General features: G+C 59.5%; 2 protein-coding genes across 5 annotated transcripts; one reads left to right on the top strand and one right to left on the bottom strand.

The window, feature by feature from the left end:
- Positions 1-260: 260 nt before the first annotated feature.
- Positions 261-8,491, top strand: RFPL4A (ret finger protein like 4A). 3 transcript variants are annotated; one of them, XM_042920492.1, is made up of 4 exons: positions 4,253-4,278; positions 4,960-5,015; positions 5,658-5,952; positions 7,542-8,491. In XM_042920492.1, the coding sequence occupies exons 3-4, from the start codon at positions 5,667-5,669 to the stop codon at positions 8,117-8,119; spliced, it is 864 nt and encodes a 287-aa protein (XP_042776426.1). In that variant the 5' UTR covers positions 4,253-4,278; positions 4,960-5,015; positions 5,658-5,666; the 3' UTR covers positions 8,120-8,491. The 3 variants fall into 3 exon arrangements, with proteins under 3 accessions (XP_042776424.1, XP_042776425.1, XP_042776426.1); XM_042920490.1 differs by lacking the exons at positions 4,253-4,278; positions 4,960-5,015 and adding an exon at positions 261-439; XM_042920491.1 differs by lacking the exon at positions 4,960-5,015 and having other exon boundaries at positions 4,213-4,278.
- Positions 8,492-11,281: 2,790 nt separating this feature from the next.
- EPN1 (epsin 1) lies at positions 11,282-26,262 on the bottom strand. 2 transcript variants are annotated; one of them, XM_042917878.1, is made up of 11 exons: positions 26,007-26,262; positions 22,846-23,170; positions 18,341-18,590; positions 17,269-17,393; positions 16,336-16,410; positions 15,801-15,884; positions 14,181-14,472; positions 13,465-13,575; positions 13,227-13,310; positions 12,001-12,258; positions 11,282-11,900 (listed from the first exon to the last, which is right to left on the bottom strand). In XM_042917878.1, the coding sequence occupies exons 2-11, from the start codon at positions 23,071-23,073 to the stop codon at positions 11,692-11,694; spliced, it is 1,716 nt and encodes a 571-aa protein (XP_042773812.1). In that variant the 5' UTR covers positions 23,074-23,170; positions 26,007-26,262; the 3' UTR covers positions 11,282-11,691. The 2 variants fall into 2 exon arrangements, with proteins under 2 accessions (XP_042773812.1, XP_042773813.1); XM_042917879.1 differs by lacking the exon at positions 26,007-26,262 and adding an exon at positions 24,487-25,875.
- Positions 26,263-26,687: the final 425 nt, after the last annotated feature.

Below are 26,687 nucleotides of genomic sequence, written 5' to 3' on the forward strand. Positions count from 1 at the left end.
TAGAAACAGTTGCCGAATGAGGTGTTTATTTTAGACTTTCTGCCGCTAAGTTGTGACCGGTGGATCTCCTTGACCTTGTCTCTGATGCTCTTTTCTTTGAGCTTTTGTTTCCTTCCTTGGTGAAGCCTGATTTACAAGAGTATGAAGCCGTGATTTACCGGAGTAAAAACAAGGCTGTTATCTTTTGACCTTCAGTGTCAGAACAAAGCTGTTATTTTTCAAGCTAAGTGTTAGCCCTACACTACAATTTAACCCTTACAGGAGAAGGGTTTACAAACTGTCCTGGGAACACAAGGTAGAGGAAAGATTTGTCTTGGGACCAGAGGAAAGGTCCCGATAGGAAGGAACAACCAAGGGGCTGTGACTTTCTTGGAGTTTCGCCAGATCAAACATGCTGAAGTATTTCCACGCTGAAGGAAGGATGGGACATCATGTACCTGTGAGTTTACACTGCGGTGATTTTAAATAGTCTTGTGAAGAGCAGGCAGTCAAGGTGTCCCGAGGCATCAGGAGGCACAGACGTTTGCTAAACAGAGCCGCCTGGCAGCAGGGGAGTCCCGGGCCTCTCCAGGTTGTCTGGGAAAGTAGGGTGGAGGCAGGAAGCCTGCACGAGAACCGAGAGGCACAAGGGGGCCTCCTGGGGGTGGCGGCGAGCTGACCCGAGTCAGGTTTTAGAATTACTTCATTTATCAGAGGTTGTTAGAAGCCTAAGACACTCACAAAGCAAATCTTGCCCAGGCTTTTTATATATGGAGAATCAAGGACAAAATAAGTAGGAGAATATTTAACAAAAACCAAACCCCAAATTTCATTGCGAAAATATATGTGTTTTATATTTATGTTTATATTTATATTTATGAGCTATTTGTTATGACTCATCTTTATTTTTTAATTTTTTTTAATGTTGATTCATTTTTGAGAGAGAGACAGAGAGACAGAGCGTGACTAGGGGAGGGGCAGAGAGAGAGGGAGACACAGAATCCGAAGCAGGCTCCAGGCTCTGAGCTGTCAGCACAGAGCCTGACATGGGGCTCGAACTCACAGACGGCAAGATCCCGACCTGAGCCGAAGTCGGTCGCTTAACCGACCGAGCCACCCAGGTGCCCCATGACTCATCTTTAATTTCAAAATATTTTAAATGATTTTTCACACAATTTACTTTTTTTTTTTTTTTTTTACTTTAAATGTGCAGTAGGGAGCCTGGGTGGCTCAGTCAGTTAAGCGTCCGACTTCAGCTCAGGTCATGATCTCACTGCTCGTGGGTTGGAGCCCGGCTTTGGGCTCTGTGCTGACAGCTCTGAGCCTGTTTTGTCCAGATTCTGTCTCCCTCTGTGCCCCTCCCCGTTCGTGCTCTGTCTCTCTCTCTCTCTGTCTCTCTCTTTCTCTCTCTCTCTCAAAACTAAATAAACATTAGAAAAATGTTTTTAATGTGCATTAAAGACGGATGACAAGAAGGGATTTCTTTTCTCTAGTCAGTGATTGGCTGTAATACGGGGGGTCGGTGGGGGGGAGGAGGGGATCTCCTACGAGGGGATGATGTGCAGCGAAATTCCATTTCACCTTACTCTGGACCACAGTACAACGTGATTACTTAGCGACTATGTTGTTCCTCTGTCAGCTTGGACCTATATCTCCTCAGGAGCAGAAAATGTGGTCAAGGTGAAGGTATGAGATCCATTGCTAATGTTGAAATAAAATAATGATTTCCAAAGGAGAAGCCTCACCAGGCGCAGGTTGGGGTCCCCGTCCAGGACAGTCCCCGTCACCGCCCAGAGTCCCAACTCCCAAAGACGAGTCGACTTTCACACATGGGGAAACATGTTATTTGCAAAGGCCACGATCCCACTCATGGCTGGTCCCCACCTCCCCGGTGGTGTCTGAGATGAACCCAGCAAAGTCCAGGGCACAGAGTGCAATACTGAAGTCTCGCGTGCTTTATTGGAATCGGGAGGAGACGCCCCATGGCACACTCCTGGGCCATCAGCGATGACCGGGTCGGGGTTTCTGTGCCCCAGGCAGGGTCGTATCCACTGTGGACAGAAGGAAGCACTTCCACGAGTGGGCAGACCCCGTGGCCCAAATGCCCCCGATGCACTTCATCCGGTCTATCGTCTGTCTGGCTGTGGTTGCCAAAGCTTTGCCGCAGAAATCTTTCCTGACTCTGGAGCCAGGACTGAGTTAAAGCCTCGTGTTAACTGGACTGAATTGTTTCCCAAATCAGCCGCTCAACCACAAGTTAGAATTACAGAGATTTCTTTTCCCTGCGAGTCTAAGAAAAAGAGACAAGATAATGTTAATGCCGTCAAGTATCTTGTGAGGAAACAAAGAGCAGACATGGGGGCCTTGCTGCCCCCTCCCCTCGCCATCTGCACGGGTCTCCCTTCAGGCTGGGTCCCGGGAGGGACCCTGAGGAGGAGGTGTGGTTAAGAACCCGCGAGGCGGGAGAGCAGGGATGGCAAACGTGGGCTGGGGGACGTGCCTCAGTTTCCATGAGAAGCGATACGGACGCCCGGTAGGCGCCAGCAAGGGATTCTGTGGAAGTGAGCAACCGAATGATACTTAACGTAACCACATAGACACAGCCTGACCCCCTCCCAGCCCCGCTGTCTCCCACTTTCTCATCCTGCCCCTTAATCTGTGATCAACACGGAGTTCTCTAAACTGCAAGGGACAGCTTTTGCACGTGATTGAAAAGAAATGCCTCCTCCTGTGTATCTCATCTCTGTTGTGATGGAGCACATCCCATGGTAATGTTGTAAAACATCTTCAGTCTTTGATTCTGTAAAGAACGTGAAGCCAGACCTTCACGGGCTCGCTTGTCGTCAGGGATGGGCTTTGGGGTTTGTTTACAGAACTTTTTTTTTTTAATGTTTATTTATTTTTGAGACAGAGAGAGACAGAGCATGAACGGGGGAGGGGCAGAGAGAGGGAGACACAGAATCCAAAGCAGGCTCCAGGCTCTGAGCTGTCAGCACAGAGCCCCACGCGGGGCTTGAACCCACGAACAGTGAGATCATGACCTGAGCCCAAGTCGGATGCTCAACCGACTGAGCCACCCAGGCGCCCCTGTTTACCAAACTTTTTTTTTTTATTTTTTTAACGTTTATTTATTTCTGAGACAGAGAGAGACAGAGCATGAACAGGGGAGGGTCAGAGAGAGGGAGACGCAGAATCAGAAGCAGGCTCCAGGCTCTGAGCTGTCAGCACAGAGCCCGACGAGGGGCTTGAACCCACGAACCATGAGATCACCTGAGTCGAAGTCAGACGCTCAACTGACTGAGCCACCCAGGCGCCCCATGTTTACCGAACTTCTAAGCAAGGGTCCTCACGTTTGTGGAGAAAACACTTGTGGAGAAGTGGCCGTGACCTAGTCCGTGTGATTTGGGGAGAGACTTCTGAGTGGGCTTAACCATTTGTGTGGACCAAAATGGGGGAATTCACCTTCATGACCAAAACTATTTGATGGGGCGCCTGGGTGGCTCAGTCGGTCAAGGGTCCGACTTCGGCTCAGGTCATGATCTCACGGTTCATGGGTTCGAGCCCTGTGTCGGGCTCTGTGCTGATGGCTCAGAGCCTGGAGCCTGCTTCCGATTCTGTGTCTCCCTCTCTCTCTGCCCCTCCCCCACTCCAGCTCTCTCTCTCAAAAATAAATAAACATTACAAAAAAAAAAGAAGAAAATGTTTAAAAAAAAAAAACTAGGGGCGCCTGGGTGGCTCAGTCGGTTAAGCGGCCGACTTCAGCTCAGGTCATGATCTCGCGGTCCGTGAGTTCGAGCCCCGCGTCGGGCTCTGTGCTGACAGCTCAGAGCCTGGAGCCTGTTTCAGATTCTGTGTCTCCCTCTCTCTGACCCTCCCCCGTTCATGCTCTGTCTCTCTCTGTCTCAAAAATAAATTAAAAAAAAAAAAAAAACTATTTGTAGCTAGCCTCATTCACGTATAGGGATCAATAAGGATGACATACCTTTAAAAAATGTTAACCCTAACCCCAATTCTTACCACCCACAGAGGAAAGATGCAACATTTGTCTAGAATGATCCCGAGGCAACCTTGTGGTCTTATCACATTAAAAGTAACACTTTGAAGTTAACCTCCTTTGTTTTCGGTGGCCTCTCTAACAGAGAAAAGTCCCACGGATGCTAGAACTCATCCAATTCTGACTGGATTAGAGGGGAGGAAATGGGTGGGATGGGCGGGGAGCAGTGCTAATAAAAAGCCCCTCCTGGGAGATCTCACTTCAGAACTGCTGCTGGGACAAGACCTGGGGCCAGAGCAGAAGAGGTGCGTACAACTTTCTTATTTCCCAAGTGTCTACACAGACCTATAACTACGGAGGACAAACGGGCGGTTGCCAGGGGGGTTGGGGTGGAGGTGGGAGGCACGGGTGAAGGGCAGAGGGGGGTCCCGGCTTCCAGTTAGGGAGTGAGTCACGGGGAGGAAAGGCAGGTGCAGGGAACATGGTCAGTGAGCTTCTGACAGTGTGGCCGGGGGACCCTCGTGCTGAGCCCAGCGTAACTACAGACCTGTCCAATCACTATGTTGTACGCCTGAAACTAACATAACTTTGCGTGCCAACTGTAGCCAATTTTTTGAATTTTTTCAAACTTTGAGGGCACCCGGGTTTCAGCTCAGGTCACGACCTCACGGTCTGGGTGTTCGAGCCCCGCATCGGGCTCTGTGCTGACAGTGCGGACCCTGCTGGGGATCCTCTCTCTGCCTCTGTCTCTGCCCCTCCCCTGCTCACGCTGTCTCAAAATAAATTAAAAAAAAAAAGAAAACTTGAAAAATATTAAATATCTACAAGAACTCATAGGAGAAAGCAAAGTCTCAGAAAGGAGCGAACGATAAATGCAGCCAGTGCCGTCTGATGCCAACTCAGTGCAGGCACAGCGTGTGCTCCTGGGGTCCTGGGCCCCTCTGAAGGGAGCGGCAGGCAGAACGTAGGTTCCCCACACCTTGCAGATTCGGGACGGTCGCCCCGTGCTGGGCCAGAACGGAGCTTGGCCAACGCAGACGTGGTGAGCAAAGCCCCAGCCACTGCTGCGGCTTCTGTCCTGTGCAGCTGGGGTAGCTGCTAGGGGTTGGGGGGGGGGGGGGGGATTGAGGGGGATGGGGGTGGGGTTGCAGGGGGAGGGGGGTGCGGTCCTGGCTGCCCAGGAGCTGACCCACCTGTGGAACGGCAAACTCCTTCTCTGGCAGCCTCACAGACAATGAGGCAAATCTAATCGACCTTAGCAAAATGTAAGCCTCCCAGCATGAACTGGTTTCTGGAAGTTCTGCATGAGAGGGTATACACACTCTGTGCGTCTCGTCGGGTCTTCCCCGCTACGCGCGTGCGTGTCTCACGCTCGCCGCACTTTTCTGTGTGGACAAGCCCCACCCGGGGTGCTCCTAGCCAGGGGTGGCTGACCGGCCACCTGCTGGGACAGCTCGGGTGCGGTAGGGCCCCTCTCACCACCCACTTAGGGCCTGAGGGTGAATCGTGTCCTTCATCCCGTCCAGCATCTTAAACCTCAGAACCAAAGGGCGGTGAGTCCCGTATGTTTGTACGTGTGCGGGACCTTTGCCGCCGGTTAGTAGTGACTGCAAATCCCCGCGGGTGTAAAGGGGAGAGTGGCCCAAGGCCTCATGGAAATTCCAACGTGCACGTCTCTCCCCAGACAGGGGCCATGGCCGAACACTTTAAAGAAGTAAGCAGGTGTCTCGTGTGCCTGGCTTACCTCGAAACGCCCATGTACCTGAAATGTGGCTACGTCTGCTGCCTGCGGTGCCTGGATTCGCTGCAGAGGGAGCCCGACGGGGCGGGCCTACTGTGCCCCTCCTGCTCCGTGGTCTCTCAGAAGGAGGACATCAGGCCCGGAAGCCAGCTTGGGAGGCTGGTTGCAAAGATCAAGGAGTTAGAGCCCCAGCTGCGAGCTGTTCTACGGATGAACCCAAAGATACGCAAGTTCCAAGGTACAGCCTGTCCCCACACGTAAATGCCCTGGAAGACGCAGCCTGCCTACCCGTTTCTTCTAATGTTTTTTTTTTTTTTAAGGTTTATTTATTTTTGAGACAGAGGGAGAGCGAGTACGAATGGGGGAGGGGCAGAGAGAGAGGGAGACACAGAACCTGAAACAGGTTCCAGGCTCCGAGCTGTCAGCACAGAGCCCGACGCGGGGCTCGAACTCACAAACCGGGAGTTCACGACCCGAGCCGAAGTCGGACATTTCACCCGACTGAGCCACCCAGGCGCCCCCTGCCTACCCATTCCTTAAGGGGATGAGCTGAAACATAGCTTTCCAAGGCCCGGTCGTGCTTTCCTGGAAGTACAGATTAGCGCCGTCTATGAGAAAACAATTTCAGCTTCCGGCCGTGGCCTGCACCCGAGAGGAGTCACGCCTGACTCTCTCCCAAGCCAGGGTTACCGTGGACTCTCACGGCTCAGCTGCGCATCTAACGTGCTCAAGGATGCCAGGAGGGACCTCCCAGGCTCCTCGGAGCCCACAGAGCCCTTGCTCCTCCTGGCTCTGTCCCGGCTCTGTCCCGACTCCCCTGTGCTAGGTCCTGAGGGGTGGCGGGTCCCGTGGGCGTGAATGGTCTGTGAGGAGGGTGCTGGGGTGGGCACGCCAGCCCACAGCGTCGTGCCAAGGACGCGGGTCTCTGTGTTCCCGGAGTTTACTTCCAGCTCCTTGCAACCTGAATCTGAGATGGTGAGCCGTGTCCCAGAAACGTGACCGGTCTCGACACGTCCCCTGTGGCGGTCAGAGGGTCTGGGCATCTTCCAAACACCTGTGTGCTGGGACGCCAAGTGCAGCAGTTGGTGTTCGGTCCAGAGGGTTTATTTCCGAGGCTCCTGGCTCCGCCCATGCGGTCACCTGGCCTCCCTACAGGGCAAGCCAGAGACGTGGGCAGCACCCACAGTCCTTTTCCTCCCACCCCCTGCCCCTCTGGCACTGCCCTGTGTCTGTGTCACTGCCAGAGCCCAGCACGTCCCCACTGGTGTCCACGGGGGTCCCTTCCTCTGCCTGGACTGTCCAGAGTTCACCCGTCTCCTTCGGGACCCCCAGCCTTACTCCTCTGTGTGATTACGACCCCAGGGAGCAAGGGCCCGGGATGCACTTGTCTGCTCAACATCGGTAGACGAGGAAGGTACCGGCCAAGACAACGAAATATGTGAAAAACTTGCATATTTACTGTTATTCTGCACTAAGTGCACTAGTTTCTGTCCTTCACACATTCACCTGATGCCTGCAGGTCAGCAGGGCCCGCATGACTTTGCATGATAATTTGAGACCACGCTGCCCGGCGTCTTCGGTCGGATCACTTGGTGTGAAGAGAACACATGCTAGGAGTCAGAGGGACTAGTTCTGAGCACCGTCACCCACTCTGTCTATAAAGTCGACCTCCTCAGGGGCCAGGGAAGTTTCCCCGGGGAAATTCCGAGCAGCACGGAGCAGAGGGTGAAGGGGTGACCGCGGCCAAGACGTCTGGGCCTTTGCAGCAGACGTGCAGAGGGCCGCCGGGCACGTGTGCTTGCTGACTGGCTTCTCTCTCTCCCACAGTGGACGTGACCTTGGACGTTGACACGGCCAACGGCTACCTCGTCATTTCTGAGGACCTGAAGAGTGTGCACTGCGGGTGTTCCAGACAGAACCGGACGCCCCGGGCCGAGAGATTCGACTATGCCCTCTGTGTGCTGGGCTCCCCTGGGTTCTCCTCTGGCCGCCACTACTGGGAGGTGGACGTGGGGACCAGCAAGGAATGGGATGTGGGTGTTTGCAGAGACTCTGCTCATCGGCAAGGGCCGGTTCTGCTGTCCTCAGAGTTTGGCTTCTGGACGGTGGGTCTGAGGACAGATCTCTTCCAAGCCGGCACCATGCCTGTGACTGTTCTCTCGGTGAGCCCCCGGTTACACCGCGTAGGGGTCTTCCTGGATATGAATTTTGGCACCGTTTCCTTTTACCACGTTAGCGACGGATCCCACATTTTCACATTCACTGAAATTCCTGCCGCGGAGACGCTGCGTCCGTTTTTTGCTCCTGGGAATCCGACCACGGACCGTCAAGAAGTCCTGAGAATCTGTCCTGTGAGGAGCCCAGGCGTTGCCGGCAACCCCACGGGTTCTGGGCAGAGCAAATGAACCTCCGATACGGAACATTTGTAGAGAATTCTCGTGTGCTCACAGCCGGAGCCGGGAACTCTCCTGCCAGTTACGTGCGTGGTGCAGACGTGGCAGGAAAACACACAACGGCTGGTGAATCCTGAACGCTAATTACATCAAAGCATTTAAGCGTCAGCACAGTTGTCTCTCTGGGGACTTGTTCCTATTTCTGTTCCGATGACTGGGTTCTGAGTTTTCAGATCAGTTTCTGAGTGTTTTTTATTTTCTGCAGTATTAACTTAGTGTGTAATGGAGGTTATAAACGAAGTAAAAACTTGGATGTGACCCAACGGGTTAATTGACTTCCTAGGTGATGTGTGGACCAAGACCTATGTAAAGAGTAAAAATGTGTGTGTGTGTGTGTGTTTTCGGTTCTACTCAACCGCTGAAAGGCACACATTCCTTTCAAGTGCACACCAGTCCGGGAACGCGGGAAGGAGGCAGATAGGGCCGTCCAGGAGGTGGCAGCCTGGCATCACGGGGGCTCGGATGCACTTGGTACCACCGGAGTGCCAGCTTAAAGCAAGAGGTTCGCCCCTGGTCACTCTGCATTGGGCTGCACGCCCCCCCCACCCCCTCACCCCCACCCCGGGTTTCCACACACAGCGAACATACCACTGTCAGCCCAGGGAGGTTCTTTGCGGGCGGGGCTGTCACCCCGGCAGGATCCACCCCTTTCCGATACAGCGCCATTTTTAACATTTCCTTTTTGTGTGCCGAAGTCATCCTACTTTATTTTCTAATGTTCAGTTATCGCTGCCTAGTTAGGGCTAGGCTTGGAGTGACGGTAAGTGAACGGGTGAGAACACCCCCAGGTGACTGACACAGGGCCTCTCCCCCTGCAGTCCACTCCCCTTGGAGAGCACCGGACGCGGTTAACTGTTACAGGGCCCCGCATCAACGCAGGCTAGCACATCCCCCCGCAGTAGAGGGGGCCACCCGTGTGCAGTTCTCAGGAGGGGCCTCCAGGGTGCCGAGGATGAGGGGGGCCGGCCCGGTACAGCCAGGCCGGCATCAAAGGGTTGGCAAGCAGGTTAGAGCACCGTTGTCTAGAGTCGTGTTTGCTCGAAAGTGTCCAGAAGACGCGTTTAAGAAGGAATCATTAAATAGAACTCTGAAATTACAAATGTGCAAACTAAAATACATGAGTGATGAAAAAGAATTAGCCTTAAACACAGAAAGAAAAAACAGAAATACTCAGTAGGAAGCAACAGAGGGCAGAGACCGGGCCCACGGCAGGCGTGTCCTTGTCCCAGGGGCTGGGGCCCGACGGGCCTGCAGGGCTGGAAGTCACTCAAAGCACAAGGCCGTGCAGGGAGCTAACTTTCCTCAGTCGGCAGTAAGTACACTAGGCTCGCGGGCCACGTGGTGTCGCCCACACGTACGGAAGGCTATCTGTGTAAGCGGCAGCTGCCACAGACAATAGGAAAACAACAGCGGCTGTGTTCCAATAAAACTTTATTTACAAAAATAAGCAGCGGCCGCGGCCGTAGTTTGCCCACCTGAGTTGGGGCGTCATGCGCTGACTGCACATGGGTCCCGTGCAGCACAGAGCGGGGCGTGTGCACACTGAGAGCGTGGAAGGGGCGCGGGGTCCCGTGTGCCGGGCCAGGCGGCAGGGGGGCCAAGTAGGTCAGGATTCCGCATCGAGGGCGGACGAGTTCTGAAGGGAAGGTGAGGCAGAGGCAGAGGCTGGCCGAAGCAGGCTCTGTGTCGAGCTTCTAGGACACAGGTGAGAGGCGGGGACACGGAACGCAAGGGAGCCTGAGCGCTAGCAGCTAGCGCAGTGGGCCGCGCGAGCACACGTCCTGAGACGCGGGGGGGGCAGGCCTGTGAGTGGGCGGGGCCTCTGCCTCCATCTTGGCCTCCGGTGCCCGGGCGGGTCACAGACCCACACACTCCCCCGCAAACAAGCCCCGGCCGGCCTGTCCCCTCCGGCCCTGGCACAGGTGGCCCAAGGCCCCTGCAGACACACCCACCGGGACCCCCACCAGCCCCCACAACATTGGGGCCGGAGTCCGAGCGACTTGCAGGAGGAGGAGGAGGAGGAGCAAGCCAGTGAGGCAGGAACGGCCGGCCGGGCTCCTCAGCGCTCAGGTGGGGGCCGGTCACTACAAACCCGGCGTGCAGGCCTAATCAGGGGGTCGGGGCTCTTAGAGGGACGAGGCGGGGGCACCGGGGCTTTGGAGCTGACGTGCGTTCATACCGAGGGAACGAGAGGGGACGCGCTAAGTGCTGCGGCCGCCGTCTGGGGACAGACCCTCAGGACTTCTAGACAGCAAACCCAGCTCGTGTTTCTGTCTCCCCCCGCCCCTCCCCGCCCCATGGAAGGAGGGTCCAGCCCGCCGGGTCCCTGGAGCCCCGGGAAGACCAAGACCGGGGCTCGCCCACCTGCCCCCGTGCTCCCAGCACCCCAGGCCCTCCCTTCTCTGGGTGCTGAAGCTGCCGCTGCCCCGTGCATTCAGCCACCGCGCCCCTCGACAACAAGGACAGAAGTCCAGCCGCCCTGCCGGCAAGCTCACTCCCGCTCCACCATCTGTCTCTGACCTGCTGTCCCCGTGGCTGTCCCCGGGGCTCACAAGCCATCCCCTCATGTCGGCCGCCTCCTTGGAGTGTGAGACACAGACAGCCCTCACCACCATGGGAGAGGGACCCACGGCAGGGCGGGGGGCGGAAGAGCAAGAGCTCAGACCCGGTGTCCCTCTGCTCCGGTAGCAGCATAGACCACTGCCGGCTGTACCCGGATGGGCATGCGCACTGGTCACAGCATGGCAGCACCGCCGCGTGTCACGTGCACCCCGCCGTCGTCTCAGGAACCCTCACCTGCTCATCCACAGCTCACCCAGCCCTGCAAGACCCCTGACCCCCACGTGGGGTCCAGTGGCCGCAAGCATGTGTGAAGCGCCCACACCCAAGAACCTCATGAAGCTCTCCAGCCCCGAGTGGGCTGCCGCCCACGGGGACTCAGGCACCCCCCACGCCCCAACACGGCCGCCCACAGGAACTGACGCCTCCGGAACCGACACTTCTGAGACGCACCGGCTCTCAGCTGCCCCAAGGGGCAACAAAGAGGCCCAGAGCCCTGGGTCCCTCGGGGGAGGGGGTTGTGTGAACCACGGATGGGAACTTGGGGGAGTGACACCCAAGAGAATTGCCATTTATTCCCGAAGTTGCCAAAATTATCACCAAGGATTCACCAAGGGGTGCGCATAGGGACGAGGAGGCTCAAACACTGATTGAGGGGCCAGTCAGGAGTTGGGAGGGAGGGGAATGGGTGGGGGACCCCCAGCTGTCCCTCCCCTTTCTAATGCCACAGGAAAGGGGTCCTCCTCCGGCCAGCACCCCTCCCCATCCCCCATGTCACGTCCAGTTTCTCTCCGGGGAGGTGGGGTGGGGGACATGGAAGAGGGTGTAGTGTGAGTGGGCCCCAGGAGGGGAGGGTGCTGGGGTGGGGGCAGGGGTCCCCCGCTTCACATGCACTCACAACACTGGTCTCCCAGGGAGCAGAAATGGGGGAAGCCGGGCCAGGCCAAATCCCCCTCCCTCCTGGATTATAGGAGGAAGGGGTTAGTGTTGGGGGCTGGGGGGCCTGGGGGCATCATGGGGGGCAGGCCAGGGCCCCCACCAAGGGGAGAGATGTATGTCGGTGGTGCTCCGGGGACCGGGGGCACAGGGCTGAGCCGGAGCTGGTTCAGGGTGAGCGTCGCAGGGGGCGCGGGCTGGAAGGGGTTGGTGATGGAGGGGCCGGTGGTCGGGGCTCCTACAGGGAGAGAAGAGAAGAGGAGACAGCAGAGCAGAGTCAGGGGCCTGCCCAGGTAGGAGGTCAACGGGTGGGATCCGTCCGGGAGGCTGGCACTCACCGCTTGGCAGGAAGGGGTTGGAGGCCTTGGCTCCTGGCGGCGTGGGGCCCGGCCGGCTCACCAGTGAGTCGAGGTCCACGAGGGCTGCATTAGGCCCCAGGAATGACTCTGGCGTCTTCCGCGTGGGCGGCGGCGGGGTGGGGGCAACCGCCGGCGGGGGGCTCCCCACAGCCTCGGCCAGAGAGCCTCCGACCCCACTCATGTCGAACGCCCCGGGACTGCGTGCGGGTACCTCTCCAGCGAGCAGCTCCAGCTCCCCTACAAGGAGCCAGAGAGGGGTGAGGGGAGGGCGGGCAGCGGGGGCCTCAAACTGGGAGGCCCAGCCCAGCACCAAGCCAGGGGGACCCACTCAGGGAACTCCGGCGGACAGTCTCCAGGGCAGAAAACTGCCGAGGGACGTTCACACAATCCCACAAAACCCCACTGGCTCCAGCGTCCGTCCCCAACAGAAACATCACGGCGGAGAAGCACGATGGCCCGGCAGACGGGAGAGCATCTGTGAGCCTGACTGTCTGCTTGTTTCTGAGATCCGGGAATCCCCCCTGCTGCTGGGAAATGCACGAAATCGGCAGGGAGAGAGGAAAACAGACCCGGGAAGGTAGCAAACCACGGACGGACGGGGGACTGGACAATAACCTCAGGGGGCCCAAGGGGAGGGAGGGATCCCTGGTGCCCGGCCTGCCCAGTCAGTCCCAAGAATTCCTGCTTCTGCTTCCCGGGTCCGCTTCAGGCCACTGGCGCAGGGAGACGCATCGGCGCCTCCTGGGGACAGGCTCAGTGCCCTCCCAACACCTCGCACAGACGGGATGTTCTCCAGACACAAGCCAGTCCAGTCCGTGCCGGGAAGGGAGGGACACAAGAGCCAGGACGCCCAAACGCAAGGTGCCCCGAAGACGGGACGCCAGGTGGGGAAGGCGCTGGGCGCTGAGGCACCAGCGGCCAGGCCAGGGGGGCGGGCCCCCGCAGTCACCACACTGCTGGTAATGCAGGACACAGCCGGCCGGGCCCCCAGAAACACCAGAGGAACATTCCAGGGACACAGAAGTCAGAGTTCGGAATCTAGGGAAGCTGCAAAAACACAGTTCCTTATGCTACTTCTGCAGCTCTTCGGAGTATGAAATTATTCAAAACCAAGATCAAACTTTCTTTTGAAGACGTTCAGGATCAGTTACAACCGCAACGAGAGGGTCTGGGTGCCGGCCCACCCAGCCCAGAGGGTGGCTCACCCGTGCTGCTCCCGGAGGCCGGCAGGGCTGAACGCAGGCGGTCAAAGTCCGAGAACTCATCTGGCTCCGCGTCAAACCCGACGGCTGTGGGGTCCAGGATGCCCACTCAGTTCCCCATGGGGACCCACCTCCCACTCCCCAGCCCCCGGCGCTCCAGAGACCAGACACCCCCAAGCTCCCTCGCACACCCGCCACACCCTTGGGCCCCGTCAGCCTGACCCCAGCACCCACCCAGTACCTGTGGTGCCATTGGTGCTGGGCTTGGCAGGTGACCCTCCCCAGGGGTCCGAGAAGGCCGGGGCTGGAGCCCAGGGATCAGAGGCTGGGGGTCCGCCTACCGGAGCCCCACCTGAGTGAGGAAGGAGGCATGTATGCGGCTGCTGGGTGGACGGTTTACCTCTGAGAACCTGTGCCCACTCCCTCCAGCCTCAGTTCTAGGCCCGCACCTCCCCAAAGCCTCGCCCTGCCCTGCCGTGTCCTGGGACGCAGCTGGGCACCCCAGCGTGGGCCCACCCCCAGCCTTTCCCGCCTCGTCCCCACGAATGAGCCATGGCTACACACGCTGCGGGGCCTCTGCCCACGCGTCCCTCCTCGGCCGTGAGGCCTCTGGGAAGCCCCCAAAGAGCTCCCCAGCTGGGTAAGGCGGTATGGCTCACCCAGACCTGCCCAAACCCCATGGCTCCCTTGAGACCCCCCAGAGCGTCCAGCCCCGTCCCAGCCCTCCTGCACCCAGCCTCACCAGCCACCCGCCCTGGTTCCACTGCAGCAACCTCTCTACCCCGCGCCCCTTGGCACCCCGCCACGGTCCTGCAGGCTCCCTCACGCCCACTCCTCTGGGCTATTCTATCTGACCCCCACAGCCACCCACTGTACTGCATCTGTCCCAATCCCTAAGGCATGCCTGGGATCACACACTGGATGTGGGGCCAGAGCAGGCAGGCAGCCAGCACTCACCATCAGAGCTCCCCCACGGGTCAGGCGTGGGCCCCTCTCCAGCTGCAGGGGCCTGGGTCCCACCCCAAGGGTCAACCGGGGGCCCTGCAGGGGCAGCAGGCCTCCAGGGGTCCCCGGAGGCTGGTGTAGGGGCCGGACCACCCCAGGGATCAGCAGCTGGAGGGACGGGGGCCCCTCCCCAAGGGTCCGACGTGGGGGCAGTCATGGGTGCCGCCTGGGGGCCTCCCCAGGGGTCCGTGGCTGGTGGTGGAGCCGGGGCCGTGAAGACGTCAGCAAGATCCATGAGGGAGGACTGCAGGGTACAGAGGAAAGAAAGCACATGAGGCCCGAGCAGGCTGGGCCAGGGGACTCCAGGGGTCCGGGAGGAGGGCCCTGGGGGGGGGGGGGGAACGGCTGCAGAGCAAGAGAGAAGCAAGAGCCAGGTGCTGTGGCCATGAGACTGAAGAAGGCAGTCTCCCCATCTCCCACCCACTACACCCCTGCTGTCCGCCACCCCCACCACTCAGCCCTCCCCAGTTCCCGCCAGAACAAGGAAAGCGACCAGAGCCCAGAGGAGCCCACCCCAGCCCTGCCCATGGGAGGCCCACTGGGGTCGCCCACTGAGTGTCAGGTGATTATGGGTCACCCTGAACAGTCCTGGCCTCAAGCCCAGCACACGTCCCAGGTCACCTGGAGCATGCTCCGGGCTTCCAGGGCTGTGTGTGTGTGTGTGTGTGTGTGTGTGTGTGTGTGTACGCGCTCACAGGTGCTCACCCATAGCCCTGGAAGCCTGGAGCACCTGTGAGCATGCACACGTGCACGCACACACACACACCACACACACGCACGCACTCTCACACAACGACCCTGTGTCCCAAGAGCACACGCCTCTCTGGACAAGGAGGTGCCCCACCTCCCACAGGACAGCAGGCACAGGCCTGGCGCCCCCTTCCTCCAGGCTCTCGAGAGGTGGGGCATCAGGGAGACCCTCCGGCTGAGGCTAGCCCAAGCAGGCTCCTCTATCCAGTGCCCTGTTGTGGCTGCGGGGCCAGCTCTGGCCACCCGGCCACCCGCCCTCCACCTGCCCATCAGGAAGGCGGCTACCCTCCAAGGCCACCATCCTTGAGGCCGGTCCCACAGTGAAGACACTCGGGACACCCAGAGCAACCCGAGTGAGGCCACGGAACGAGGCCGGCTTGGATGCCCAGCCACGCAAGGGACCCTGGCCTCGATGTGCACGGCCACGCCTCGTTCACCCGTGAGGCCGAGAGAGGCGGGATGAAGAGCACAAGCTGAACTGCCAGCAAACATCACGTCTGCACTGGGGGACTGGGGCCCCTGGAGGTCAGGGACCAGCCCTGTGTCGCTCGCCCGCTGACCCTCGGTGTCCCGGGTGCGGGAGGACGCTCAGGAGGTGCCTGGGCACACGTGCGCCACCCCCTTCCTGCCCGATCAGGCCGGTGCTCTCACTGTATCTCGCTCTGGTCTCGCTCAGCTACAGGCACCGACCGGCACTCGAAACATCTCCGTGGCGGGGTCACACTTGAGCGCCCGCCAGCCCCCACACGTCTCCACGAGAAAACGGTTCCCTGCAGCCACAGCCGCAGCCGCCTAGGGCCCCGCCCAATGCCCCGTGCTCACCTCCTCCTGGCCACCAGTCTCCCTCCTGCTCTCCTCTATGGCCATCTGAAGCCTCAGGTCATCCCCACGGCGGATCCGCTCTTCCTGTTTGGGTCATGGAGGCAGGCGACAAGGGAGGGTCAGAATACGAGCGGCACGGCTGCCCCCCACACCCGACCCAACAAAGGTGACTGAAAATTAAAATGGGATGTGGACGATGTGGGAGGGGAGGATGGGGAGGCCCGTGCGGTCTGGGCTGGGGACACGGGCCTGGCCAGGCACTGCTCTGACAGGCTCGGGAAGTGGGGGCCAGGCGTCTGACTCTGCAGTGTCTGCTGCGCTGGGTGGAGGTGACCAAGGCCTGGGCTGTGGCAGAGGGGACGGAGTGGCCACAAGGCATCTGCTTCCCGTGCTGCGACTGCACCGTCGGAGGACCCACCTGACACATGTGTACGGCAGGGGCAGGGCGGCTGTGGGGCGGGCAAGGGGGTGCAAGGAGTCGGGGACCTGAGGAGGGTCTGAGGGGAGCCTAGGGAGGGGAGGGGGCTCTTCTGACCTTGTCGTGTTCCTCACGGCTCAAACTAAGGGCCAGCTGGAGCTGGACGTCGTCCTCAGGGCCGCAGGATGGGGGCTGGGGGAGAGAGAGTGTGAGGGGTCCAGGGCAGGACACGAGGTGGGGGGTGGGAGAGAGAAAGAACGAGGGAAGGAGAGAGAGGGAAAGAGAGAGAGAGAAGCAGGGAAGGAGAGAAAAAAGGAGGGAAAGAGAGAGAGAGAGAGAAGAAGAAGAGAAAGACGGAGAGAGAGGAAGAGAGAGACGGAGAGAGTGTGAGGGGTCCAGGGCAGGACATGAGGTGGGGGGTGGGAGAGAGAAAGAACGAGGGAAGGAGAGAGAGGGAAGGAGAGAGAGGGAAGGAGAGAGAGGGAAGGAGAGAGAGGGAAGGAGAGAGAGGGAAGGAGAGAGAGAGAGAAGCAGGGAAGGAGAGAGAAAAGGAGGGAAAGAGAGAGAGAGAGAAGAAGAGAGAGACGGAGAGAGAGGAAGAGAGAGATGGAAAGAGTGTGAGGGGTCCAGGGCAGGACATGAGGTGGGGGGCGGGAGAGAGAAAGAAGGAGGGAAGGAGAGAGAGGAGGAGGGAAGAGGAGAGAGAGAGAAGGAGAAAAGGAAAGGAAACGGAAACAGAGCCAGGACGGACAGAACCAAAGGCACAGACACGGTCACCCAAACCGGTGAGGGACGGGCAGAGACAGAGCAGAAAGACTAGCAAGGAAGGAGCCACTCGGGACAAACACCCGAGTAAAGGGGACGAAAGTGGTCAGGACGAGGACACAGGAAGACCAGGTGGGAGGGCAAGCAGAGAGCGGGCTGGGGGTGGGGAGAGAGAGCACACAGGCCCTCAGGAGGTGGGGGGGGCGGGGGCTGAGGCATGAGATGGGATGAGAACGGAAGTCAAACCCCCAGAGTCAAACTGGCACGCCCGGCCAGGCCCAGTACCTGGTCGGCCTCCTCCTTGCTCATGGCCAAGGCCAGCTGGAGCTGGAGCTCCTCCTCCCCGCTGCTCTGTGGCCACGCCTGCTCCGCCTCAGGTGGGGGCCCCGAGCCCACGGCTGCTGAGGACGCTGCGGTGGGGAGGGGCAGTGAGACCCGGCTGGACAAAGAGAAGGGACCACACAGCCCAGGCGGGGGGGAGGGGAAGGCTTCCTTTCCGGGGGGGCGGGCAGACTGTGAGCCAGGTTTGTCCAGCCCTCCCTCCCCCCACCGGGGAGAACAGGGAATAAGGAGCGGGGGGGGGGGGGGGGGGGGTCAAGGAAGGACAGCCCCGTGGGCCCAAGAACAAAAGCCAGCAGCAGAGGGAGGACGTGCGGGAGCCTCAGAGCCCACGACCTTGGTTCCCGAGCTGCGTGCCCGGGGTCTGCTCAGAGCCCCAGGGCACACCGGTCTCCAGGCCCACGTGCTCCCACGGGTCCAGGGCTGCGTGGCTGGGACCAGCTGGGTGTCGGGGGAAGAAGAGAACCTGCACCCTCGGCCCCCACCCCCACCGTGGGTGTGGCTGAGACAAGACGTGACCGGGAAGGGGGTGACTACCCAGGAGGAGGCACGGACAGGACGCAGGGCCTAATTTTGAGCCAGGGGAAGCGCCCACCTGCCTGCTGCTCGCAGCTGGCCCCTCACTGTCGGCAGGCCCCCCAGAGTGCCTGCCGTCCCTGACCTCAGACCTCCGGCAACCCCCTCCAGGTCACTCCTCTCCGTCTTCGGCACTGCCCGCTCTCAGGCAGGGGCACACCTGGGCCCTCAGGCGGCCCTCGGTTAGTATTTGCAGGGGAACAGGGTACCTCTCAGCTCTAGGGTCCCACAGCGAGAGGGAAGGGACACAGGAGTGCAGAGGAGGCTCACGGCCCGTCACCCCTCAGATGAGGACACAGAAATGATGGCACGGGGCGGGGAGAGCCCAGCGGCTGGGCACGGGGTGCCTGGCAACGACAGGAAGCTTCAAGACGGACGGGGGTGGGCCGGGAGGGAGCAGTGAGGGCGCAGAGGCGCGGGGGGCTCCCGAGGCAGGCCTCACCCGTGGCGGTCTGCGCCAGCTTCTCCTTGGTCTTGAGCGCGTGGGCGCGCTCCTCCCGCAGCCGGTCCTCGTCACGGAGCAGGGCCACCAGCTGCTTGGCCTTCTCACGCACGTTCACGCCCTGGTCCTTGCCGTCACGGTCCACGTACTGGAAGTCCTTGAGCGTCTGCACCGCGTACATGTTCTCCTTGCACTGCTGGGACACGCGCTCCGAGCCGGTCTTGATGAGGTACTCCATCAGCGTCATGGCCTTCGGGGCGGGGGGCACACCGGTCACACACACGGCGGCCAGGATCCCAGTCCCGGCGCCAACCCTCACGTCAGCCGCACACGGACAGACACGCGCGGCCTGGCAGGTGACTACGTGGCCGCGAGAGAGGACGCAGCGCGGCCACGTGCAGCCACTTGGAGGGACCCCACAGACACCAATGAGCACGCGAGGCGGGCGTCCCCGACAGGCACATCCACAGAGGATGTGGTTCACAGGAGATTCGGGGCTGCCGGGGCTGGGAGACTCTCGCTGGACACGGGATCTGTGTGCAGGTGACGAAGACACTCCGCACCCAGGCAGTGGTGGTGGTCGCCCAACCCCGGGCCGGTGCTCTGTGCCACTGAACCGCACACTTTACAAGGGTGAACCGTACGGCACGGGATCTGTGTGCAGGTCAGTAAAAATCCAGAAACGGGGAAAAGGCAGGTATGGTCGCTGCAGCCCCTCCCAGGCTTCCCCGAGCCGAGCAGACCCCACTCTATTTCTCTGAAACCACAAAAATACGCCTGTTAAGTCACGTTTGACAGCACCCAGTGCTCGGACGGCCAGACTGGTTTCTCTCCCGTCCTGTCCATCTGGAACGTGTGTCATTACCGCCCGTGTAGAGCTTCGTGCCTCTGCAGACAAGGAAGCGACTTGCTCGTCGAGGTGGGAGGGAGGGAGAGAGGGAGGGAAGCACCGGGCCCGCAGGGCCTGTTGAGGCAGGGCTCTCTGCAGGGCACTCGTGCACTGGGACAGCAAGAACAAAGGGACAGGAGGAGGAAACACCCTGTGACAGCTTCTGCATTTTAAGAGATAAGAACAAATTCTCTTTCCAACAAGTTAAAACAAAACAGGGGAAGAGAGACTCCGGTCGTCGGACGACAGCGCACCTTACAGTTTGCAGGGGACTCCGGGGGCTTCCCGGAGCCCCTGAAGGTCACCCAGACCACTGCAAAGCAACAGAGAGAGGACCTTCTGCTTCGGCTGAGCTGTCTGAAGAGCTACGCGATTTGCCAGGGAACCCCCGCTGTGGGGGCTTGACGTCTCCCCAACCTTCCTGGGGAGCCAAACCTGAACCTCACAGGCTTCCTGAAGGTGTGTGAACGGTTATTTACGCCAGTAATCAGAGGTTAGTCTTTAACCAGCCCTCGAGGTGTTTACGCATCACGGTAGGAGGGACAGGGTGGAAGGCAGGCTCCCAAGGTCCTGGGCCAGCCGCGCTCTGGAATTCAGCTTTCCCGGGTTCAGACCAGAAAGGCCACACGACACATAAAACAGATCTCCCAGCAGACGGTCCCACCAACAGTCAAGCTACCCGAGGCCCACAGATGGCAGACAGACCACCTCCCCTCAGCCTGGGATGGGACTTGCACCCAACAACTCACAAAAACTCGTTTTCAAAGCTCTGGAGCTGCAGTTGAATGGCCTGTGAACCCAGAAAGAATCCAAACACCCCACGGGTAACACGCATACGTGTGAAGCACAGCGGGCCCGTGGTGCGGGAGCAGCACGCGCACAGCAACGTAACGTAAACACGTAAGCGGATGCCGCACACGCCAACCTCCCAGATGCGGCCGTGAGCAACATACGCAGGCGCAAAGCACCAGGAGCATGGGTCCGTGGAAAGTTCTAGAACAAACGTGGCAGACAGAAGGCAGGACAGGATGCTGCTGGGGGAGGCGGGGACATCCTCTCTCTCTCTCTCCATCGGGATGGTGGCTACACAGGTGTGCGTACACGTGAGCACTAACCAGGCTGCACGCTCGTGATGTGTGCCACAACAGAAAACGTGAACCTATTCTTAAAAGTAAGCGACTGGACAGGCCAATAGTCCCAATAGTCCCTGCTAATTTTTGAAACAGCTTGTTCCTGGATCCCCCAGGACACCAGAACACGCATCAAGGAGCCACACGGGGTACCTAGGCACTCAGTTGGTTGAGCGTCTGACTCTTGGCTTCGCCTCAGATCATCACCTCGCGGTTTGTGGGTTCGAGCCCCGTGTCGGGCTCTGCACTGACAGCACGGAGCCTGCTTGGGATTCTCTTTCCCCCCCCTCCTCCCCTGCCTGTGCACATGCACATGCATTCTTGGGCTCTCTCTCTCTCAAAATAAATAAACTTAAATAAAAAATCATTGTTTACGAAAGTAAAAAAACAAAAAAAAACAGGAATCCACAAACAACTTCTCAAAGGGCCAGGTGCTAGATAACCCAGCTTTTCAGGCCACATGGCCCCCGTGCTATAGGGGAAGCAGCCGCAGATGAGCGGGCCTGGCCACGACAGATAGAGCTTCACCCACCAACACAGGTGGCTGGCCAGATTCAACCTCTGGCCCATAGTTTGTTGACCTCTTGTTTTAAAAGATAAAAACTGAGAGGCACCTGGGTAGCTCAGTCGGTTAAACGTCCAACTTCAGCTTAGGTCACAATCTTGCAGTTTGTGGGTTCGAGCCCCACGTTGGGCTCTGTGCTGACAGCTCAGAGCCTGAAGCCTGCTTCAGATTCTGTGTCTCCCTCTCTCTCTGCCCCTCCCGTGCTCGCGCTCTCTCTCATAAACATTAAGAAATAAGTAAACATTTAAAAGATAAAAATTGAGACCCTGCATTCCTCGGAGCAGGGAGGTGACACAACCCAGTCAAGAGAACGGGTTCCAAGGCTCCCCTCCCACCCCTTGCCCCCTGGGTGGCCCCAAGCCTCTTTGTGCCTCAGTTTCCTCACCTGAAAAGTGGGGACAGGAAAAGTACTTCATGGTTCTCTGCCTACAGCAGTGTTTCTCCGGCTGCACTTGGTCCATGAGCCCCAGTGAGCTTCCCTTGCAGTTTCAAGAGGCCCTCCAAATCCCATCCCCTCCCTTCACCTCCACACAAGGGCTCACCCAGACCCCCCACCCCTTCCCCGATTCTCAGCTAGACAAACGCCACCCAGTCCTTCACAACAAACCACCAAATATCGGACCCAACATGGGGTCCGTGGAATTGAGACCCCAGTCTGGGTTTGTCAGGGTGGGTGTGAGAAAGAACACAGCATTTGCAGGTCTGAGAAATGAGGGAGCACCGTGCCCTGGGGCGCAGCGCAGGTCCCAGCTGGAGTCCATGAGACCGGGGACCTCGGCCGCCTCATCTACCACCACAGACACAGCAGGCCCTTGGCCAACGGTTCCCCAAACAAATGTCAACAAGAGGACTTGCCTGAACCTCGCTCTCCGGCTCCCACCCCAGCAGCCGGACCCTCACACGCAAGAACGTCCACAGGCCGCTCTGAGCCCCACTGCCGGGAGTGGGGGCCGGCCGCCCGTGCCAGCCTGTGCCCACCGCCGCTTCTTGGCCCAAGGGGAAGATGCCAGGCCCCAGACCAGTAAGCTGAAAAACTGCTCACGGGCACTCCCCAAAGACACGTTCCCTTTGACCAAAGCCTCCAATCTGTCTGTTCGCTGGGTGAGGACGCGCACATCCGCCACCAGGAACCAGTCAACAGACCACTTCTGTGGTGGGCACTGTGTCCACGTTTCTCAACGTGACACCTGCGTGTGTCCTTCCGCCCCAAAGTTCCAGTTCTAGAAAATGGCAAACATACAAGGGGACTCGCGGCGGTCTTGTTCACAAAAACAAAACGTCACAGATCGCTTAACGATCCGTCACCAGGCAGCACTTGTTGAAAAAGTAAAAAAGGGAAGAAAACAAAGTAACGCATCTTTTATATCCTAAAGAGGAATGACCTCTGAGATGTGGCTTCACCTTCCCTTTTAAAACTGGGGTTTGATTTACACTTGCTACAACCCGCCGTTCTCCACTGCAGTCCTGAGCCCTGATAATTGCACATGGCCACGTATCCGGCGCTGCAGCGGTACTGCGGCTCCACGGCCCCCCAAACTCCCTGGTGCCAGGGGACATGCGCACACAGATTGTTCCGGAGGAGAAACAGAAGCGGGGGACACCAGCTGCCTCCGAGAGGGACCTGGGCTCTGGGCACGCAGAGGGACGCACACCGTGCACCTGCCTAGGCCTTCTGTGCGGATGAATCTTGCGACTGTGCCACGTTTTGAAGAAGTTTAAACCCTATGACTCAAAACTCCTAAGACCCTTACCCGTTTGCTGCCTTCGTTAGGTGAAAAGGAGGGCGGGAGGGAGAGAGATTCACATAAACACCCAGAACTCCAAGTCCTCGGGCACACCCCCGCCAGAGCCCCGCGCGCACGCCCGCCCGCCCTCGAGCACGCGTGCGTGTGAGGGTCGGGCTGCAGGCCCGGGCACTGACCTTGTAGACATGCCGCCAGTTCTTGCCATGGTCATTGAGCCGCTTCCAGATCATGCTCATGATCTCGGAGAAGGCGACAACGTTGTAGGTGAGGTCAGCGATCTCAGACATGAGGGAGCTGGATGGGCCCCAGGGGTCGTTGCTCGTGGCTTCTCGGACCTTGATCTCGGCCTCCGAGTAGTTGTGGACTATGTTCTTCATCTGGCGCCGCAGCGACGAGGTCGACATGGCGGCGGGTGATGGTGAGGGTGGTGGGCCCCCCGGGATGTGGCGAGACAGGGCGACTGGAGGAAAAGACAGCAGCAGGGGCTGGGGGTCACCGCATCTGAGGAAGAAAGGCCCTTTAGAAACACAATTGGGACCTGGGGCTGTCCAGCCTGCAGCCCCGCCCTCGTGGCCCCCCACCCCCACCCTGGAGTCAAGGACGAGGTCCTAACCATAGCCTAGAAGGCTCTGGCCCTCGTTAACCCCCATCTTAGTCACCAGGTCCATCTTTCAGTTCCTCAAACATGCCCAGCTCCTTCCTGCTTGGGGCCCCTGCTCAGTGAGGCAGGGTGTGCAGTGATGGATCACAGACGGGACACCGCAGCTCGGTACTTCCGAGCCCACTGCCCTGGGTGGGCCAGGAACTTCCACACCTGTTTTCTCCCCTGTAGGGTGGGGTTTTGTTCCACAACCCAGGGGGCTAAGAACCCGGCGCGTGGGCAGTGCACTATAAACGTGGGCGGTGTCACGAGATGGTCATCCTGCTCTTCCTCAGCACCCAGGTCACTCCTCGTCACCCCCAGGGCTCTGCTTAAGCTTCCCAGATGTTACACACCCAAATGCCACAGTCATGGTTCCCTAGGGGCCCCATCAGTATTTTATACCCGTGGGTCTGATTCTGTGGCTGAGGCCAACCCAATAGCCCCATGGGGACAGAGACCACGTCTCTGGGGACAGCCGTCCCGGAAGAGCCATTCAACAAACAGCTGGGAAGAAGGGAAGGAGGGAGGGCTGGAGTGGAAGGGGCAGAATCTGTGGCAGAAACAAGGACACACAGGGAGACCGCTAAAGGGAATGGAGCAAGAGGCAGGGAACGCCAGGGGGACAGGCGTACCAAGGGTGGGGGGGGGGGGGGGGGGGGGCGGGAGGCTCGGGGAGAAGAGATAAGGATGAGCCCGGCTGCCCACTGGGTCTGAGCCGCATGCCAGGTGCTCGCTGACCAAGAGATGCCCATTATTTCAACACCACCAGCGGGGCTTTCGGAGGCCAAACAATTCAGCCCAGGTCACACGCTAAGCGCGGCAGCACAGACTCAACCTCTGGCTGCTTGGACACCAAAACCTATACTTTTAAACTAACCCGTGTTGAGAGCAAGATGACGGGAAGGAACAGAAGGGCAGGAACCAGGTGGAAGGTGACGATCACAGCAAGCGGTGGCACGAGCCTTACCCCGTGCTAGGCATTCTTCTCCATGCTTTACACACAGTGACTCAATTAATCCTCCCAACTCCGTGATTCACAGCACCTCACGGGGGGAGGAAACTGAGGCACAGGAAGAGAGACTCCCATGCCCTGGGACACAGGCCTCACCCTGGCTGCAGAGCAGACTGAGCACCTCGGTCCACATCCACTCCAATAAGCCCTCCCACAACCTACCTACGTCCTGGGACGGCCGGCTGGCCCCAGCTTTGAATTCCAGCTGGAGAGCCCAGACACAGGGAGGCAGATGTGAGGCGGTCAGGGGGCCCAGCAGGCCAGCTGGATGCACCAGGACAAAGAACTGATGTGACCAGCACAGAAGAGACAGAGGGAAGGGAACAAGACCCACAAGAAGAGAAAGAGGCACAGAGAAACCCAGGCAGAGACAGTACTCAGAGACCGAATCAAAACCAGGGACAGTGAGGCGAGACAACGAAGAGAAAGGATCAAGGCCCTAGAAGGAAAAGAAAGAGACAGCGACCCAGCACTACAAACTCATCAGAGAAAGAAAAACTAACGTGTGAAACAAAGAACAAGTAACTTGGGCCCAAATCCTGGCCATGAGCTACCAGCAGAACAACCTCCTTGAGACTCAGTTTGCTCAACTCTGAAAAGAAGGAAAGAATTCCTACCCAGCAGGCTTGCTGATTAAATAAGATGGGTACATAAAGTGCTTGGCGCCCTGCCCACAGATAGTAGGGGCTCAGTGACGCTGCCTGCTATTATCAGAGAAAAAGAACATTTCCAAAGGGCCGGTAAAGGAAAACACACTACTTTAACGCCGGGTAATTACACTAAACTGTGTTAGAAAAAACAGTCCACGAAAGCGCACGCATGCTGCTCAGAACGAGAACAAGTTTTTCAACACAAACGGACTCACAAAGAGAAGTATTAGATCGAGTAGAGAACGAACGATATGGCAAAACCCTCAAGGGGTACTCAAATGACTGATGTCAAACATGTGCTGCGGGGAGCTGAAAACCTGTAAGAGCGGAATGCAGGGGTCCCAGCAGTTGACTGCGGGGCGAGCTGCTTCACTGCTACCGCCTCCAGGAACACGCACAGCGACGCCAGGATGCAGGAACTGTGAACGACCCTAACTTTAAACACTAGGAAGCGGAGGTTTGGAAATGAAAGAAGTCACCTGATAACCAGTACAAGCTGGCCAAGGAGTGGGCCTCGATTCCACAGCCCGGCTCTCGACCTCCCACCCCTCTGGAGACTCCAGGACCTGGGGGAGGGGGCAGATTCCAGACCAAGGAGCAGACGCGCAGAGGGACCTCGGGGTCGGGGATGTGCGCGAGGACGATGAATGGGAAAACGGAGGGGAGGAAGATGCACAGAGATGGGGACTAGGGTCACCGGGAACTGCAGACACGGAGGCCCAGAGGAGAGGAGGCAAAGGGGGAGAGGAAGAGGGAGAGAGAAAGAGACAGCGGCACGACCACCAATCCTGAACACCACACACCGACACTGACAGGGGTCGACACACGGGGACCGGCGCCCAGTGGAAGCGCCACAGCGGACGCGGGCAGCGCCGAGGCCCGGGCGGAGGCCGGCGGGATACGGACCAACACAGACACCGCGGGGTGGAAAGGCGCGGGCGCCGACACACAAAGGCCGCGGTGATGAGCCAGGGGCCGCACGCGACGGACGCCCGAGCGCCCCCGTACCGCCGTACCCCGGCCCGCGCTCACCTCGGCCTCTCACGCCGGGCTCCGGGGGGTCATGGCGGGCAGCCCCCTGCCCCGCTTGGCCTCGGTGTCGCGGGGCGCGCGCCTGGCCGCGGGCGGCGGACACGGAGGCGCACTCGGGCGCACGCGCGAACGCACGGAGGGCCGCACGCCGACGGCCCCGCCGCCCCGGCGCCCGGGAGGGGCGCAGAGAGCCGGGCGGGGGAGGGGAGCCGCCGAGCGGACGGGAAGCAACCGAAGGAGGCGACGGACCGGAAGCGGAAGTGGCGGCGCGCCCCGCCCTCCGCGCCGCATTTGGCCCCGGCGACTCGGCCCACAGGGAGCCTGCGCAGTCGCCGCTTCCGCGGCCCCGCCCGCCCGTCTACGTCACTTCCGGCGCGCGAGCGCCGTGGCCAGACGCGGTTGCGAGGCCTTGGGGACGCCCTTGAAAAGAGTGGAGGCCTCAGAGAGTCCCGGCCGGCAAACTCGGCCGAGGGAGGTGGGGGAGGCGAGGAAGGGGCCGGGCCGTGCCCGGCCCGCGAGGCCACACCCCCGGCACCCCGCGGTGCTCTAGGCGCCCCCTCTCCTTGCCCAGCGGGCGCACACGCGGAGCCCCGCCCCCAAGCGCCTGCCCCGGGCAACCGGCCACGCAGGCGGGGGTGTGCCCTGCAGGGCGCGCCAAGGGCGCCTGGGCCGGAGGGCAGG

The sequence above is a fragment of the Panthera leo genome, chromosome E2, assembly GCF_018350215.1.
Source record: "Panthera leo isolate Ple1 chromosome E2, P.leo_Ple1_pat1.1, whole genome shotgun sequence".
Taxonomy (NCBI): Eukaryota; Metazoa; Chordata; class Mammalia; order Carnivora; family Felidae; genus Panthera; species Panthera leo.